Source organism: Conger conger, chromosome 18 (genome assembly GCF_963514075.1).
Source record: "Conger conger chromosome 18, fConCon1.1, whole genome shotgun sequence".
NCBI classification, from domain to species: domain Eukaryota; kingdom Metazoa; phylum Chordata; class Actinopteri; order Anguilliformes; family Congridae; genus Conger; species Conger conger.
The window spans coordinates 32,458,245-32,472,503 of NC_083777.1; the positions used below are offsets into that span (position 1 = coordinate 32,458,245).

The 14,259-nt window shown below is 43.2% G+C and overlaps 1 protein-coding gene across 3 annotated transcripts; it reads right to left on the reverse strand.

Moving 5' to 3' along the window:
* Positions 1–378: 378 nt before the first annotated feature.
* LOC133118352 (glycine N-acyltransferase-like protein 3) lies at positions 379–13,857 on the reverse strand. Of its 3 annotated transcripts, none has more exons than XM_061228274.1 (7): positions 13,819–13,845; positions 10,591–10,664; positions 4,488–4,592; positions 1,908–2,015; positions 1,647–1,767; positions 1,422–1,554; positions 379–1,188 (listed from the first exon to the last, which is right to left on the reverse strand). In XM_061228274.1, the coding sequence occupies exons 3-7, from the start codon at positions 4,560–4,562 to the stop codon at positions 792–794; spliced, it is 834 nt and encodes a 277-aa protein (XP_061084258.1). In that variant the 5' UTR covers positions 4,563–4,592; positions 10,591–10,664; positions 13,819–13,845; the 3' UTR covers positions 379–791. The 3 variants fall into 3 exon arrangements, with proteins under 3 accessions (XP_061084258.1, XP_061084259.1, XP_061084257.1); XM_061228275.1 differs by lacking the exon at positions 10,591–10,664 and adding an exon at positions 5,868–5,902 and having other exon boundaries at positions 13,819–13,838; XM_061228273.1 differs by lacking the exon at positions 10,591–10,664 and having other exon boundaries at positions 380–1,188; positions 13,819–13,857.
* Positions 13,858–14,259: the final 402 nt, after the last annotated feature.

The following is a 14,259-nucleotide window of genomic DNA, read 5'->3' on the forward strand; positions in this document are numbered from 1 at the left end:
GCCTAAAACTTGTACACAATACTGTAGAACCCTAGCCATTTTCAATTTAAAAGCAACAAGGTGCAGAGAAGGGACTAAGGCCAACTTGAATAGAATTGGGTGTTGTTGTGGAAGGTTGTTAACTTTTTTGGCACCACCACCAGAGGAGCACCACCACCAGAGGAACACCACCCCACCCGCCCACTGACAGTGTGTATGAGCGCAACTAAGAAAGGGTATTCCAGCCAGTCTGCCTTAAAGAACATTGCATTGTGGGATTTCCCTTCTTGCGGGAAGCATTTTATGCCCTTGTAGGGAGGGAAGAACAAGGAAGCAAGGGAATATAATCATTCCCTCCCCTTTCATAATTTCATAACTGAAACCCGGAAGAGAGAATAAAATTTGGAATCGAACCCAGCATCAGGGTCCAAAACCTCGGCCAGGTGTGTCTAATGTGCGGTGCAGAGCAAAGCTTTGAAGCAGACCACAGGTCATCAGCCATCACTGCTCTTTTTAATACAGCTAACAACATGACCAAGAACGTGGTTCTTTATGGGAATCAATATTTGATTGAGCTTTGTGTATAGCATCGTACACTTCTTTCAAGTGTCCTGTTTGTGCCTGTTGGTTGAAAATTGCCGAAATTATTTAGAATTCAACATTTTGAAATCGCCTTTTTCCAAAAAGGACAGCCTGAGTAATTGCGAGTCAAACACTAAGTCTCAGGCCGTGCTCAATTGCAAAAGCCAACATAACAGACGTATTTTAGAAAAGTCACCACACTTGTAATTTTCCTCAAAAGTAAGACTGGTTTAGTAGTTGAACTCAAACCGGGTGGCCCTGAAGGAGAGGTATTCAGTAAAGCCCAGTTTCTTAAAGAGCCTGTAGGAAACCTGGTTCTCCTCCAAAACGTAGCAGTACACAGGGTAACCGTGGGCATGGAGCCTTGCTGCCATGGTGCTCACCAGGATCTTGGCATAGCCCTTCCCCCTGTGCTCTGGCAGGGTGTACAGCATCCCCATGGCACAGTAATCATACAGCAGCACCCAGGAAACTGAACGGCCTTCTTCATCAGTGATGCAACATGTGGGGAAGTGGCTTATCAGATGTTTGATTCGTTGAAAACCTTTTTCATCATTACGTTTCCAGGTTTCATTCACCAAACCGACATGTAATTCATTCAGGGAGGAGATCCTGGCCTCCACATCTCTGTGGGGAAGGACAGGAACACAGGACTTAGGGAGAGGAAAAAGGCCTGTTTTGTGACCAGTCATTTGGATTTCATTTAGTCAATAAACTTCAGTAAGATCTCTGTGCCAATGAGAGGACACTCAGTTGCACACCATTGGGTATGTCTCAACAAAAACACAAAAACCACCAGTGACAAATGCAAGGGAGCTTCAACTAAAGATATGAGAATGGGAATGACCAACTGAATGTACCTGCTCACTGTCAGGTGAGGAAGGTGATTTGGGTCTTGTAATTCCAGGAGGTGAGTTACATGACACGGTCTCATTGTGACATCTTTTGTGGCAGAAATGTCCTTCAGCATGGTGGTATGAAGCATGTCAATCCCTTCGGAAAACAAGAGAAACCCATAATATTAATCATAAAACACATGGTTGCAATGGTTAGAAAGGTTAAAAAGGAATAAGAAAATGATCCACCTCGAATTTTGAAGTATTTTTTACAATCTAAGATGCTGTCTTCTGTCAACATTCTCTTAAGAACCTTCTCATCAGTACTGAAGAAAGTCAGTCCCTCATTATGAAGCAGGGTGTGTTCACTCTGTTCATGCCATTAAAAAAATAATCAGTGGACAAATGTAATATACATTCATATTGAATACAGTACAATTCTGAAATTGACTGGATAAAGAGAATGAGTGATTGAACATACACATAACATAATATGCAATATGTAGTCACCTGTGGGTGCGGTCGACAAATGATGGTTTTAAAATCAGGCCAGGAGTCCACAACAACCTCTAGTATATGTGGTTTGTCTCTATTCATAGCAAACAGATATCCATAAGCCTAAAGGACAAAATACAAAATTTGTATTGTTCACAGTTCCATATGTGGAGGGAAAGATAGTGTCGTGAGCCACGGACCCCTTGCCGAGCTCAGACCTCATGTTCCCACGAGCAGTACCCCACGAGGAGGTGTCTCAGGGACGAACTCAAGTACTCCGAACGTTCTGGAGCCCTGGTAAGTTCTACTGAACTTCCAGCCCAGTCTCGAAGTGAAGGGTGTGATGCAAATCTGGTATTCGATGTCCTGTATTCAATGTTTTCCTCTAAAGAATCTTTATCACATATGATTATAGTAAGATATACTTTATTATAATCAATCAAAAGAATAGAGTTATACAGATTACAGTGTAAATATCATCTTTCAGTTTGCTGATCACATGCAAGTTACATATACCCCTTTAGCTCTTTCTAATTTACCTTTCCACCATGATGTTTAAAAGTCAAGGTACACCCCTCAAATACCCATCCTCTTCTTTGGCCTTTACCTTATCTTATGGCTCCCCCTTCACGGAGATAAAAGCTACTGAACTTCCATTAATACAATGGGTACGAACACCCCTAAAGTCTACTACTTATTTATATCGTATATAGTATCTTACTAAAAAATAAAAGACATAAAAATGAAAGGAAACTTATAACGTTGAGCTTCTATGTACTACTTTTCCTACTTTTACTAGTAATATAGATTATAATTACCACCCATGCCCTAAATATTGCCATCTCGTTTTCTGTGGGATTTGATCCCTCCTCCTTGCTGTTGATGAGCTCTTTGAACAGCTGCATTGGTTTGGGAATCTGGGGCCGGATCAGGACCCAGACTTTCAAAAGACGTGACTTTGCACTTCGTACTTCTCCTGCCAGTTGTCTGGGATGTGCACTGGTGTTTTCTCATACCTCAAAAGAAATTTCCCCAATACTTTATCTCATGTGCCCCTCCGGTTGGGAGTTTCCACCATCTTAAACGAGTGGAAAAACACTAGCTTTTTTGTATTTTTTTAAGGAACCTATTCATCACTGGTATTTGTCTCCCTGTCATAATCTCTCCTTGGACTTTCTCCAAACTTTGACTTCATACAAGCCAGAAGTTAGTGCCCTCCACCATCTCAACACACTCTTCAGGTGCCCCTCTCCGCGGCGCCTTAAGGGATCTACAAAGGATAATCCAGCTAATAGCTGAGTGTAATTCATAATTTAACTCCTCCACTGTTAGTCCTTTGAATCTATCCGATAAATTATTTGTGCTATAATCAGGAAGGCCCTTGAAGCCTCTTAATATTCTTTCGGTATTGACATCCCTTCCGTTTTCCTTATTTTTTTTCTTTAGCCAGGCATTGTGCCCCTCCCCTGTAGGGTTGGGGTATTCTCAGTCAGAACTTTAACCTTGCTCCTTAAAACCCTAAATCTAAGTCCCCCGACTTCAGACTCCTCTACTGACAAGTATGGCTGCTCATTATCTCTGAACCACATATTTTTCTTCTTACAGGCGTTCTTACTACCACCTCAATGGCGTGTGCGAGGGGTTAACAATGCATTCCTTCCTAACCCATCCCCGTCAATCTCTCATCAGGGGGGCCTAGGGCCGGGTCCTCGACAATAGCCCTGCTCATTCAACGTGGATATTCTTTCAGACACACTGACTGCCGGCCACGCCCTGATTAATGCTCTATAAAGCCCAGTCTACAGCAAACAGCCAACTTGAGATGAGACCAGAATTATGGTTGTGTCTATCAAAGCTGGCTGGGTTGGGGACCAGTAGCTTGTGTTCAGCCCTGACTCAGCTAGTGTGTCAAACTGACACTTAGTCAGCCTTGCATCTTACAGGCTGAGTTGCCTTCCAGTTCTTCTGTTTCTCTGTTTGTCCTGTGCATCTCTTCCCTGTCAGGTGTGTTTTGTACCTTGCTGGGAGCTACTGCTCCATCTCCTTGTAGGGTGTCTTGCACAGTTTCCCCATACATATGGAACAGAGTGCAGAGATAGTCTCCATATGAAAGAGAGCGTATTGGTTATGTTGTAACCATGGTTCTCTGATGTAGACAACTCGGAGGCAGGGTTGATCAAATGTTCCGTGCCAACTCCAGTGCTTTATAGAGCATGAATCAGGGCGTGGCTGGGACAACCAGGGAGTCATAAAGAATATCCACGTCTAATGACCAGGGGGGATCCTTCCCTCTACATATGGAATATGTAACCGGGGTATCAACACAATATACAACCAGAACAGCTTCGACTGCATGCTTCATACAGATGGTTGCATGCTTTAACAATACTCAAAATAGAAACATTTATCCTTGAAAATTAAGAAAATAAATGACTGAATACACAGTACAATTATAAAATATTTACATGAATTGGTTTCAAATTGCCTCAATTATTTTAATTATTTTATCCCAACAAAGCTATTTTCACCATCTAAGCTACTTCTAGTTATTTAACTCTTTGTGGAACCTGCCAAAATAAATAATGTATACATTACCATGGAGCTTTTTGGGAAGTGTGACCGCAGAACCTTTTCTGCTTGTTGTAATTCAGCCTTATTTAAAATCTTCATCTTTTCAAGACACGATATCCAGCTAAAAGCCTACAAAGAAGCATGGCCTAATTACTCATGAAAAAAGATGTTTCAAATATGAGAGATGAAATCACACAATATTACAAAATAATGTTTTTGAAAGGATTTGAACGTCATGTTTAGCTAACGTGGGCTGGGACAGGCAAAAGTTCTCGAGGGAGGTTTAATTTATCTTTTAAGATGTTGATCTGAAACGTGCATGTAGGATGTTATATAGTACACTTTAAGGGGTAATATACCCGAAATCAGTGTCTTTCCTCTGTTTTATAGATAACATTAATCCTATTGTTTAAAAAATAAAAAATAAATAGAAAAAGAAAAAGAAAATTAAGCCGTGCAGCCCAGACTGAAGTTTCGTTTGTTCGCCCCAATCCGTGCCGTGGCGCCAGGGTGAAAACGTGAGGAAATGAACCCCCCCAACTCCGCCCTCTTATTGATTGATGGGCAGGACGAGCGATCCTCTCATCCTCGTCCCTCAATCGACCGCCTTTGGCCGTAAAATGCTTTTTTTTTTGACTGACAGTGGTGTTCGTTAAATTTCAACCGGCTGCAAGGTTGTTTTTATTTTCCAGTTTTAACGAAATGTAAAAAATCTTCTACGTACTGTGAGACTTTGGAAAGGGGTAGGCTATATTCATGCACTTTATTCATTTTTCATCAAGTAGATTAGTCTCACTTTGTTTTCGATCATTAGAGGGACATCACGAAGCATTGTTTTTTATTATTGTCTGCATTGATTCGTTTAAGTGTGTGGCGACTGATGCAGTGTAGCAACATGTTACCGTTCGTAGACTATTGGAGCCGGACTGGTGCCGTGGCAACGACCGCGCGACTTTGCGGAGGAAGGACGCAGTAAGACTACACTCACCCTGACGAGGGCGGAGGGAACTGAGTCTTCCACGCGGTGGTAACGCAACGGGCGGACCAGTACCGGAGCCAGCACTAGCTCATTCCCCATTGGTGGAAGTGCGGACAGTGAAGCAGATCCAGCGTGCAGTGGACAGCAGAGTGGTTCGGGGCGCAGCTCAGCGACCCGGAGACTTTATTGCACAGCGGGAGACAGCCGATTGTTTCGGGGTTGGGTTTTCTTTTTTCTTTTTCGTTTTGGGATGTAGAGGCCGATCACAGCATTGGGGGCCAACTACATCCCCTCTAAAGTTATTTGTTGTGATGGAGTTATTTGGTGTGCGTGGAAGTGAAAGGTGTGAGTGCGTGTGAGACCCCGCCCGTGTTGGCTGACTTGCCCTTTGAGGGAATAAATAAAATAAAGCTTTTGCCCTTTACCTGCTTCGTTGTGAGCTCCTTGTGGTGGGTCGGTTCTGCATAAGAATAATAGGAACCCGTTGAGGGGGCGGGAGTCAGCTGGTGCTTTTCCCGCTCCCGACATCAACAGACAATCACGTGATTAAAAATAACCTTATTACTATTAGACCACTTTCTGAATTAAGTGCTCACTATGAGTCTTTTTCTGTCTCTCTCCCAGCAGACAGACAGCCTTTGACCTTAATGTCTCTGCTCCTCCTGGAAGGGGGTAGCTAGCACATTCTGGTCTTACAGCAAGGTCAACAAGGGGTAATCAGAAGACAAAATACTGATAAATGTTAGTGGCCAGCTTCATGTCTTTTTGTTTTGGTAAAGCCCCCCCTTCTGGGTCAGTGTACTGAAAACTGTATATAAGCCTTGCTATGCCTGATTCAAATCAGAGCCAGTAAGCTCTCTCACTTTGTTTTTTCTTTGCAAATAAATAAGAAAGTTAAACTCAAGTATATTGTTCTTTTTTTTATTGTCGAACTGTTTCATCAGACGATGCTCACCTGTGATATGCAAAAAGAGCCATTTCCTTAACAGAATTGTATTAATCTGTTTTTACTGAAGATTAGCAGGGGGAGTAGACAACTTCAACAACTCAAACGAATGTCCCCTGTGCGTTTCACAGTGTGAGGATATCACAGACAGAATGGTCTGAAATTGCGATGCATGCCATGACTGATAAGTCTCATGCACACATTGGGCCTCATTTATCAAACGTGAGCAGAACGAAATTCCCCATAAATTCTTTGGAAATTCTTTGAAAATGTGAGATTTATCAAAGTTATCGGATGTCAGTTTTTTCGTGGGAGCCGAACGAACTTCAGGAGTAGTCTCAGCTCTCGGAAATATAAGCGCGCGGTTGTAAAGCGTGCTTTGTGGATTTATTATTCCATTCATTTATATTTCATTTTGATTTTGAGTGGTAAAATTATTTGAATAAAATAATTGGATATTACAATTATTCATATCATATAAAAACGCAACAGGATTCAACATTGAAATGGGTGATGTTTCATTCCGGTAATCCAGATTAATTCATGCTTGAATGGAGTTGAATAAAATTCCATAAAACACATGAAGTTTGCGAAAAGCGTAGCCTACAAGCCTAAAAGTTTGCTATAAATAGGGGGTACCCATCTTAGACCGTCGTTTATATGTATGGCCTTTCTTAACATTACATGTAAATGTGTAGCCTATTACAAGATTTAGCCTACTGCGGAAAGAGCGCATGTTTTTTTGTTGACGTGAACCGTTTCTCCCAGTCGGAAGGTGGTAATTCGGTCATTCCTATATGATGTGAATCCAGCATTAGACTCTCTTTAGATTACATTATTGCTTGAATAGAAGATTAAAGTCATTAATGTCAAACCATTTTATGTGGAACTCAAGACAGATTACAAAAACAGCAATAACTCTGATCCAATGCAGCATTCCAGTCCTATGTGCATACGTAGTTTATGTAGCCTATATAAACAAACGTAGAATAATTACTAATATTTAGATGTTAGTTCGGATGAAGAAGGAAGCCTGCACAGTGATATGCTCCTAACACACCATTATTGTAGACAACGTTTCAATCCCAGTGGATCATCATCAGGTTTGGCACATCGCTTTATGTTTCTCCACAAGGATCATCTTAATTTCCTCGTCTGTTTTTGAACAGAATAATAAACAACGAACAATAACGGCGAGTTCAAGTATATTATAAGAAAACATCTTCTATGCCACGATGTTAAGTCCTACATACGTTTTACATACATTTTCATGTTCGCATTTTCTCAGCCATTTCTTTTTAATTGACTGACATTTATTTCCGTGGTCCTTTATGGGCGTCAATTTATTCAAATTACACGCGCTTTTTGTTTCCTATTGATTTGTATTGATCAACATACACACAACACAAAAAAAGCTGTGTCTCCTCCTCTTTCATGAATCCCACGCAAATTTTTAGTTCGTTTCCGATTACACACACATTTTCACACGGATTTCCGAAAATATTGAGGCCCACTGTGCTTATCGCGCTGCATTGCAAACAATGATAATAAACAAGGAAACATTTTTCAGAAGATTACATTAGATTACATTTTAGTCATTTGGCAGACACTTTTAATCCAAAGCGACTTACAAGTGCATAGGTTCTACCATAAGTCAAAGCATCACATCCAGAAACTAGCAAAATACACAGGAAATGCTGTTCTAAACATAGTTGTCATCATAAGTGCATTTGTTGTTTTTTTTGGGGGTTTTTTTTGGTTTTTTGGGGGGGGGGTTAGACAAGGATAGGGATATCAGAAAGGAGGGGCAGGGGAAATCAGGAGGGAGGACTAAGGTAGAGTTTGAAAAGGTGGGTTTTGAGTCTGCGTCGAAATAGGGGGAGGGATTCTGCTGTTCTGACAGTGGTAGGCAAGTCATTCCACCACTGAGGAACCAGAACGGAAAACAGGCGTGAACGTGCAGCTCGACCGCCAGGTGCACGTAGAGAGGGGACCATAAGGCGACCAGAGCTGGCAGACCGGAGTGATCTAGCTGGGGAGTGAGGAGTGATCATGGATTGTATGTAAGGTGGGGCAGTCCCCTTAGCAGCCTGAAATGCCAACACTAGGGCCTTGAAACGGATGCGTGCGGCAATAGGAAGCCAGTGGAGGCCAATGAGAAGCGGGGTGACATGAGCCGACCTGGGCTGACCGGTGATCAGGCGGGCTGCAGCATTTTGAACCAGCTGGAGGGGCTTGATGGCACACACTGGGAGACCGGCTAGGAGGGAGTTGCAGTAATCCAGGCGGGAAATGACGAGCGCCTGGACTAGGAGCTGGGTGGCTTTCTCAGTCAGGAGATGACGGATACGGCGTATATTATACAGAAAGAACCTGCAGGGTCTGGCAGAGGAGGATACTTGTGGAGCCAGGGTGAGGCAGTTATCAAGAGTCACCCCAAGATTCTTTGCCGTACGGGAGGAGGAAACTACAAAGTCCTCAACAGTCAATGAGAGGTCGATTGACAGAGAGGACTTAGCAGGGATGTAGAGAAGCTCAGTTTTGGCAAGGTTGAGCTTCAGGTGATGGGAAGTCATCCACGCAGAGATATCAGCCAAGCAGGCAGAGATCCGTGTGGTGACTTGGGTGTCGGGGGGGGAAGGAAATGAAGAGTTGGGTGTCATCAGCGTAGGAATGATAAGAAAAGCCATGGGAAGAGATAACAGAACCAAGAGACATGGTGTATAGCGAGAAGAGGAGAGGCCCAAGAACCGAGCCCTGCGGGACTCCAGTTCGTAGGGGGTGAGGGTCGGAGACAGAGCCCCTCCAAGTCACCTGGTAGGAGCGACCAGAGAGGTAGGAGGAAAACCAAGCGAGTGCAGAACCTGTGACACCCATCCCAGACAGCGATGAGAGCAGAATCTCATGGTTGACTGTATCGAAGGCGGCCGACAGGTCGAGGAAGATGAGGACAGAGGAGAGGGATTTTGCTTTAGCAGAGTGGAGTGCCTCAGTGACCGCGAGCAGGGCGGTTTCAGTGGTGTGGCCACTCTTGAAGCCAGACTGGTTGGGGTCATGGAGATTGTTGATAGTGGACAGTTGGGAGCAGACCGCCGGTTCCAGAGTTTTAGCGAGAAAGGGAAGAAGAGAGACAGGCCGGTAGTTGTTCAGGGCAGAGGGGTCAAGAGTAGGTTTTTTGAGCAGGGGAGTGACTCTGGCCCTCTTCAGGGAAGAGGGCATGGTGCCGGAAGAGAGGGAGGTGTTGATTAGAGAGGAGAGAAAAGGGAGAATGTCATCAGATATAGATTGTAGGAGGGGAGAGGGGATGGGGTCAAGAGGACAGGTGGTTGGGCGGTGGGAAGTAAGGAGTTTCAGTGTGTCGGTGTCAGAGAGGGGAGAAAAGGAGGTTAGGGAGTTGGGGAGGGTAGGAGCGTCAGCAGGGCTGGAGGGTTGGGAGAAGGAATTGCGAATAGCATCGACCTTCTTTTCAAAGAAGGAGACAAAGTCATCAGGTGTGAGTGATGAGGGGGGTGGGGGGGGGAGGGGGGGCCAGAAGAGAGGAGAAAGTTGAAAACAGCTTGCGGGGATTAGAGGCGGCCACGTTAATTTTCGAGTGAAAGAAGGAAGATTTAGCTAGAGAGACAGAGGAATGGAAAGATGATAAGAGGGCATGGAAGGAAGCCATATCACTGGGGAGACAGGACCTTTTCCATTTTCTCTCCGCCGCCCGCAGTTCGGTTCGGACAGCTCGTAGAGCATCAGAAAGCCAGGGACTGGGGGGGAGGGGAGCCCCGAGCTAGTTTGGTGGTGAGGGGACACAGAGAGTCAAAGGAAGATGAGAGGGAGGACATGAGAGTTGTAGCCGCATCATCGGGAGACAGTCGAGAGAAAGACTCCGCGGATGGTAGGGAGGAGAGGATTGTGGATGAGAGGGTGGAGGAAGACAGGTGGCGTAGGTTCCGTCGACAGGTGACAGTGGAAGGTGGGGGAGATGGATGGGTGTAAGAGGAGAGTGGAAGAGAGAAAGAGATGAAGGAGTGATCAAATTAAAGACTCTAAAGGTCACTGGCCACAGGTGTTTAAATGCCTTCATATTTTTTCTCTTCAAACTAACACAATACAGGTTTGGCTCATTATAGTTTTCTTCATTAGCCCATCTACTAATGGTTAATTTGCATGGCCAGGTGTAAACACTTTCACCAATTAGGAATCTGCTGATTCACCTGAGTCTTTAAGTCAGGGGTCGGCAACCCTGGTCCTGGAGAGCTGCGCAGGGTGTGCTGGCTTTCGTCTCCACCTTAAAATAAGCAACCGATACAGACCCAAGAAACCAGGTGAGGTGAGTTAACTGTGTAATCAACGGCTTTCATAGATCAATTAATGCCAAGTAACAATGAAAGCCAGCACACCCTGCGGCTCTCCAGGACCAGGGTTGCCGACCCCTGCTTTAAGTCATCAGTTTTACCTCCCTTTGTCATTATTTTTACTTGACCAAGAGCCGTCTTCAGAGCGTAAAAGCAAATTCAGACATAATCTGGCTTCAAAGCATCAATATTTCCTCTGAACACAAAAAGTACAAAATTTAGAAAAGTGAAGTTTTTTTTAATTCCGAGATTGCGGCAGCCCACCAGGACGGAGTTCAAGAACCACACTGAGACCTACATGCTCCATTAATTAAGCTTTTCAACTAATGAATGGCAAATGTCCAAATTAAAGATGAAACTAAAAAAATATGTAACGCGTTACAGAACATGAATGAAGAAATATGCTTCAGACAAAAATTTGGTTAATTCAGCATATACTAACCCAGGCAGACAGAGTAAAATAGTTTATTTTACCGCTTCAAATTAAAGAAATGCTCCCGCTTCTCCGTGATGTTCTTAGGCCACGCAACTGACTCATCAACCCAGGGATGGTTCCATACTACATGGTGACTATTATGTAAGAATTGTCAGTAAACGCAAGATAGATAGTCAGCATTCCCAAAAGTCATAGAGACCTTTGTAAAGCAAAGGGGTGCTTCTCCAGGCAGGCAATTACACGAAGCATGATACTCCATGAACATGCATATTCAATTACGTACAAGGTTGAGTCAAATAGCTAACGCAAACTTGCCTATAGACTGCAGAAATATCAGCGTTCTCACGTTACAACTTTGCTCCTGGTTGATCGTGTAGGACCTGCAATAATTTCTGTTCGAAAAAGCAGTATTTATGCAACGAAATGGAGAAGCTGCGTGTACTCTGACCAGTAGGGGGCAATGCAATGCACAGCACGTGGCGACTCAAGCAACTCAACTAAGAGAGCAAGAAATGGTTCTCTGGTAGCGATGGGAACGTTTGTTCATTTCGGGTAGCCGCATCTTTTGGCTCCGTTCGTTCAATATATTCGTTTGTTTGACTCACTCGTTCGTTCACTTGTACTTCCGGAATGTACGGGCACGAGTCTCATGTGTTACTCAGTTCGTTCGCAGCATAAAAAAGCCTTCCGCGTGTGGCTCCCTCGGAATATCACTCAGTCGAGTTGCGAAATTGATTTAACATTCCCCCTTTTAATATAAATTTAGTATAACGTGTAAACCGCAACCAAAGTGTCATTGGTTAAATTACCATAATTTTAGCTACCCCTCTTTTAGACAGCATTTGTTGACGCCACTTATTGCCCTGTTGTAGCATAGCCTATTAATAAAAGGAAAACAAAACTAACGCAATATTTTAATTTTTTGGATTGCACCCCGTAAGCGATCTGATCTTGCCCGAAGTCAGTCGGTACCGGCACAGATCCGGTCCGGCGTCACTTGCTTTGCGGGCAGCTGGTCAATACATTGAACATCTGTTTAATTATGCTTTGCAGTATGGATGATACTGCACAAAAGCCATCTGCTTAGGAGCCAAAAAAATGGCATTAATAAACGTTTTTATCTTCCATTTCAGTTTTCTTAAGAAATTGTAAGGTATGAGACATTGATGTTAAAGTGAAATTACATAGGCAACAATTACATTATATATAAATTAAGATTACACCTGAAATATATTACTGCAGCCCACACATAGCTAGCTACGTTTCAATATACTACCTACAAAAATAAAATTACACGATGTACGTTGTGGTCTTTGCGAAACTATTCATCACTTTTATAGCATAGCCGAACTGACTCTATTACAGAAAATTAAAAGACAACATCATTTCGCTAAATACTATCTGTGATATCCTAACTATTCAGCTGGTCCACTGAATGTCTCCTGACACAGTTAACGTTACGCCTCAACAGTTCAAGTTTTGTTCGTTCAGTCGTTCAATGGCTCTTTTGGCTCACTCGTTCGTTCAGTCGTTCAATGGCTTCGGGCTCACTCGTTCGTTCAGTCGTTCAATGGCTCATTCGGCTCTTTGTTCACTTGTGGTTGTTTGATTCGCAATTCGGGAAGCCTATCGGCTCGATCACACAATGCTGTCCTGTTAAGTAGCTATTGGACACTGTGCATGTCCCTAAAATCACTATAATGGCTAAGCAGGGCGGGCAGATCTCAGCGCTTGGGGAGAGAGCCAAACTAATCTAGCCTTGGCTCATTTGTAAGAATTCTTCAAGAAAAATTCGTTTGCGAACTGCCCATTACTATTTTCTGGTCGGGAAGGAGAGCAAACTGAGTGCTGGTGCAGCTCGGAGAAAGTTTCCAATGTTGTTTCCAATGTAAAAAAAAAAACTAAATTTGGACAAAACGTTTTGAAGTTTGATCAAAATGCTTTTTCTGAAACTATATATGTTTAGAATAATGATGAAGTTTGATTTAAATGCTTTTCTTAAAACCATGTCTGTTCAAATATATTGAGCTGTACAAGAACTCTGTGTACAAGAGTACACAAAGTACAAGAAGTTCATTTACTCAGGTGTTTAAAAGGTCATGACGCTGCTTTCTGAATGCGGGCTTAGTGCGTCTTCACAAGGGAAATGTTTTTGTTTGGTGATTGCAGGCTGGGCGGCCTGACATTGCAGGGATGGGGGCTTAAGACAGCTCAGCTGTCATAGTGACAGAAAATATTAAGGCGGGTTAAGAGACAATGTGACATTTGTATGACAGATGATTGGTTAACTATATTGTATGAAGGCTAGGACATTTCCTACTGTTACTTTGGAATTCTCTGGTCTCTTGAAGCTTCTTGCCGGAGCACACAAATTCCCCAGATTAATCTGTTTTATTTTAAACTAAAGATTTATAGTTTGAACAATTATTGACTCGGAGTGCTTTTCCAACATCACTGCCGAAACAACAAAGGGACAAGGAGGAACAGCGACAGAAATATTACCTGTCACGGACTAGCGCCGCGGCGAGACTAACACTGTTACGGACATGCAACCGCAACACAACACGCTTTACATTTTACACTGAGCGGGAGTAAACAACGCACAGCGGGTGCTTTTAAAAATGATTCACCACATAAAACAAAGGGTTTACCTGGGTCTGTTCAATCCTGGTCTCACAACCAAACAGGAAGAGAAGGGGACCAGGTGATATTTATGAAAGGTGAGTAGTGGGAACTACCACCTGTTTAATTTAGACAAGGGGGGAATTTGAATAGTACATGAATGATTGTTTTAATTTCTGTTTAGTACCCCCTTGTTATTCTTGTGTGTTTAGCTGTTTGTTATTCTTGTTATGGCCATGTGTGTTATGTTCTGTTCGACCATTTTTTGTTTTATTTTGTTAATTGATTATATTTATTTTTTTGTGCATGGAAGGTGCCAGGTGGGAGGGGCTATGCCCATTTATAGCTCCAGGAGAGAGCTGAGGGGGCTCCCTTTTTTGTTTGAGACATGGAGTGGGTGTGCTGTGTAATGGGCCTACTATTTGAGGCATAGCCAAAGTACATGCCATTTTCTTTTGTTTGTTCTAAAA

What these genes read in the sequence shown, in the direction of transcription:
- LOC133118352 (XM_061228274.1), bottom strand. Translation starts at nt 4,562, where the DNA reads ATGAAGATTTTAAATAAGGCTGAATTACAACAAGCAGAAAAGGTTCTG. An exon ending in ACTTCCCAAAAAGCTCCATG is followed by an intron (nt 2,016 to 4,487) that starts GTAATGTATACA and finishes TTTGTCCTTTAG; the next exon opens with GCTTATGGATATCTGTTTGC. An exon ending in CCTCACCTGACAGTGAGCAG is followed by an intron (nt 1,189 to 1,421) that starts GTACATTCAGTT and finishes CCTTCCCCACAG; the next exon opens with AGATGTGGAGGCCAGGATCT.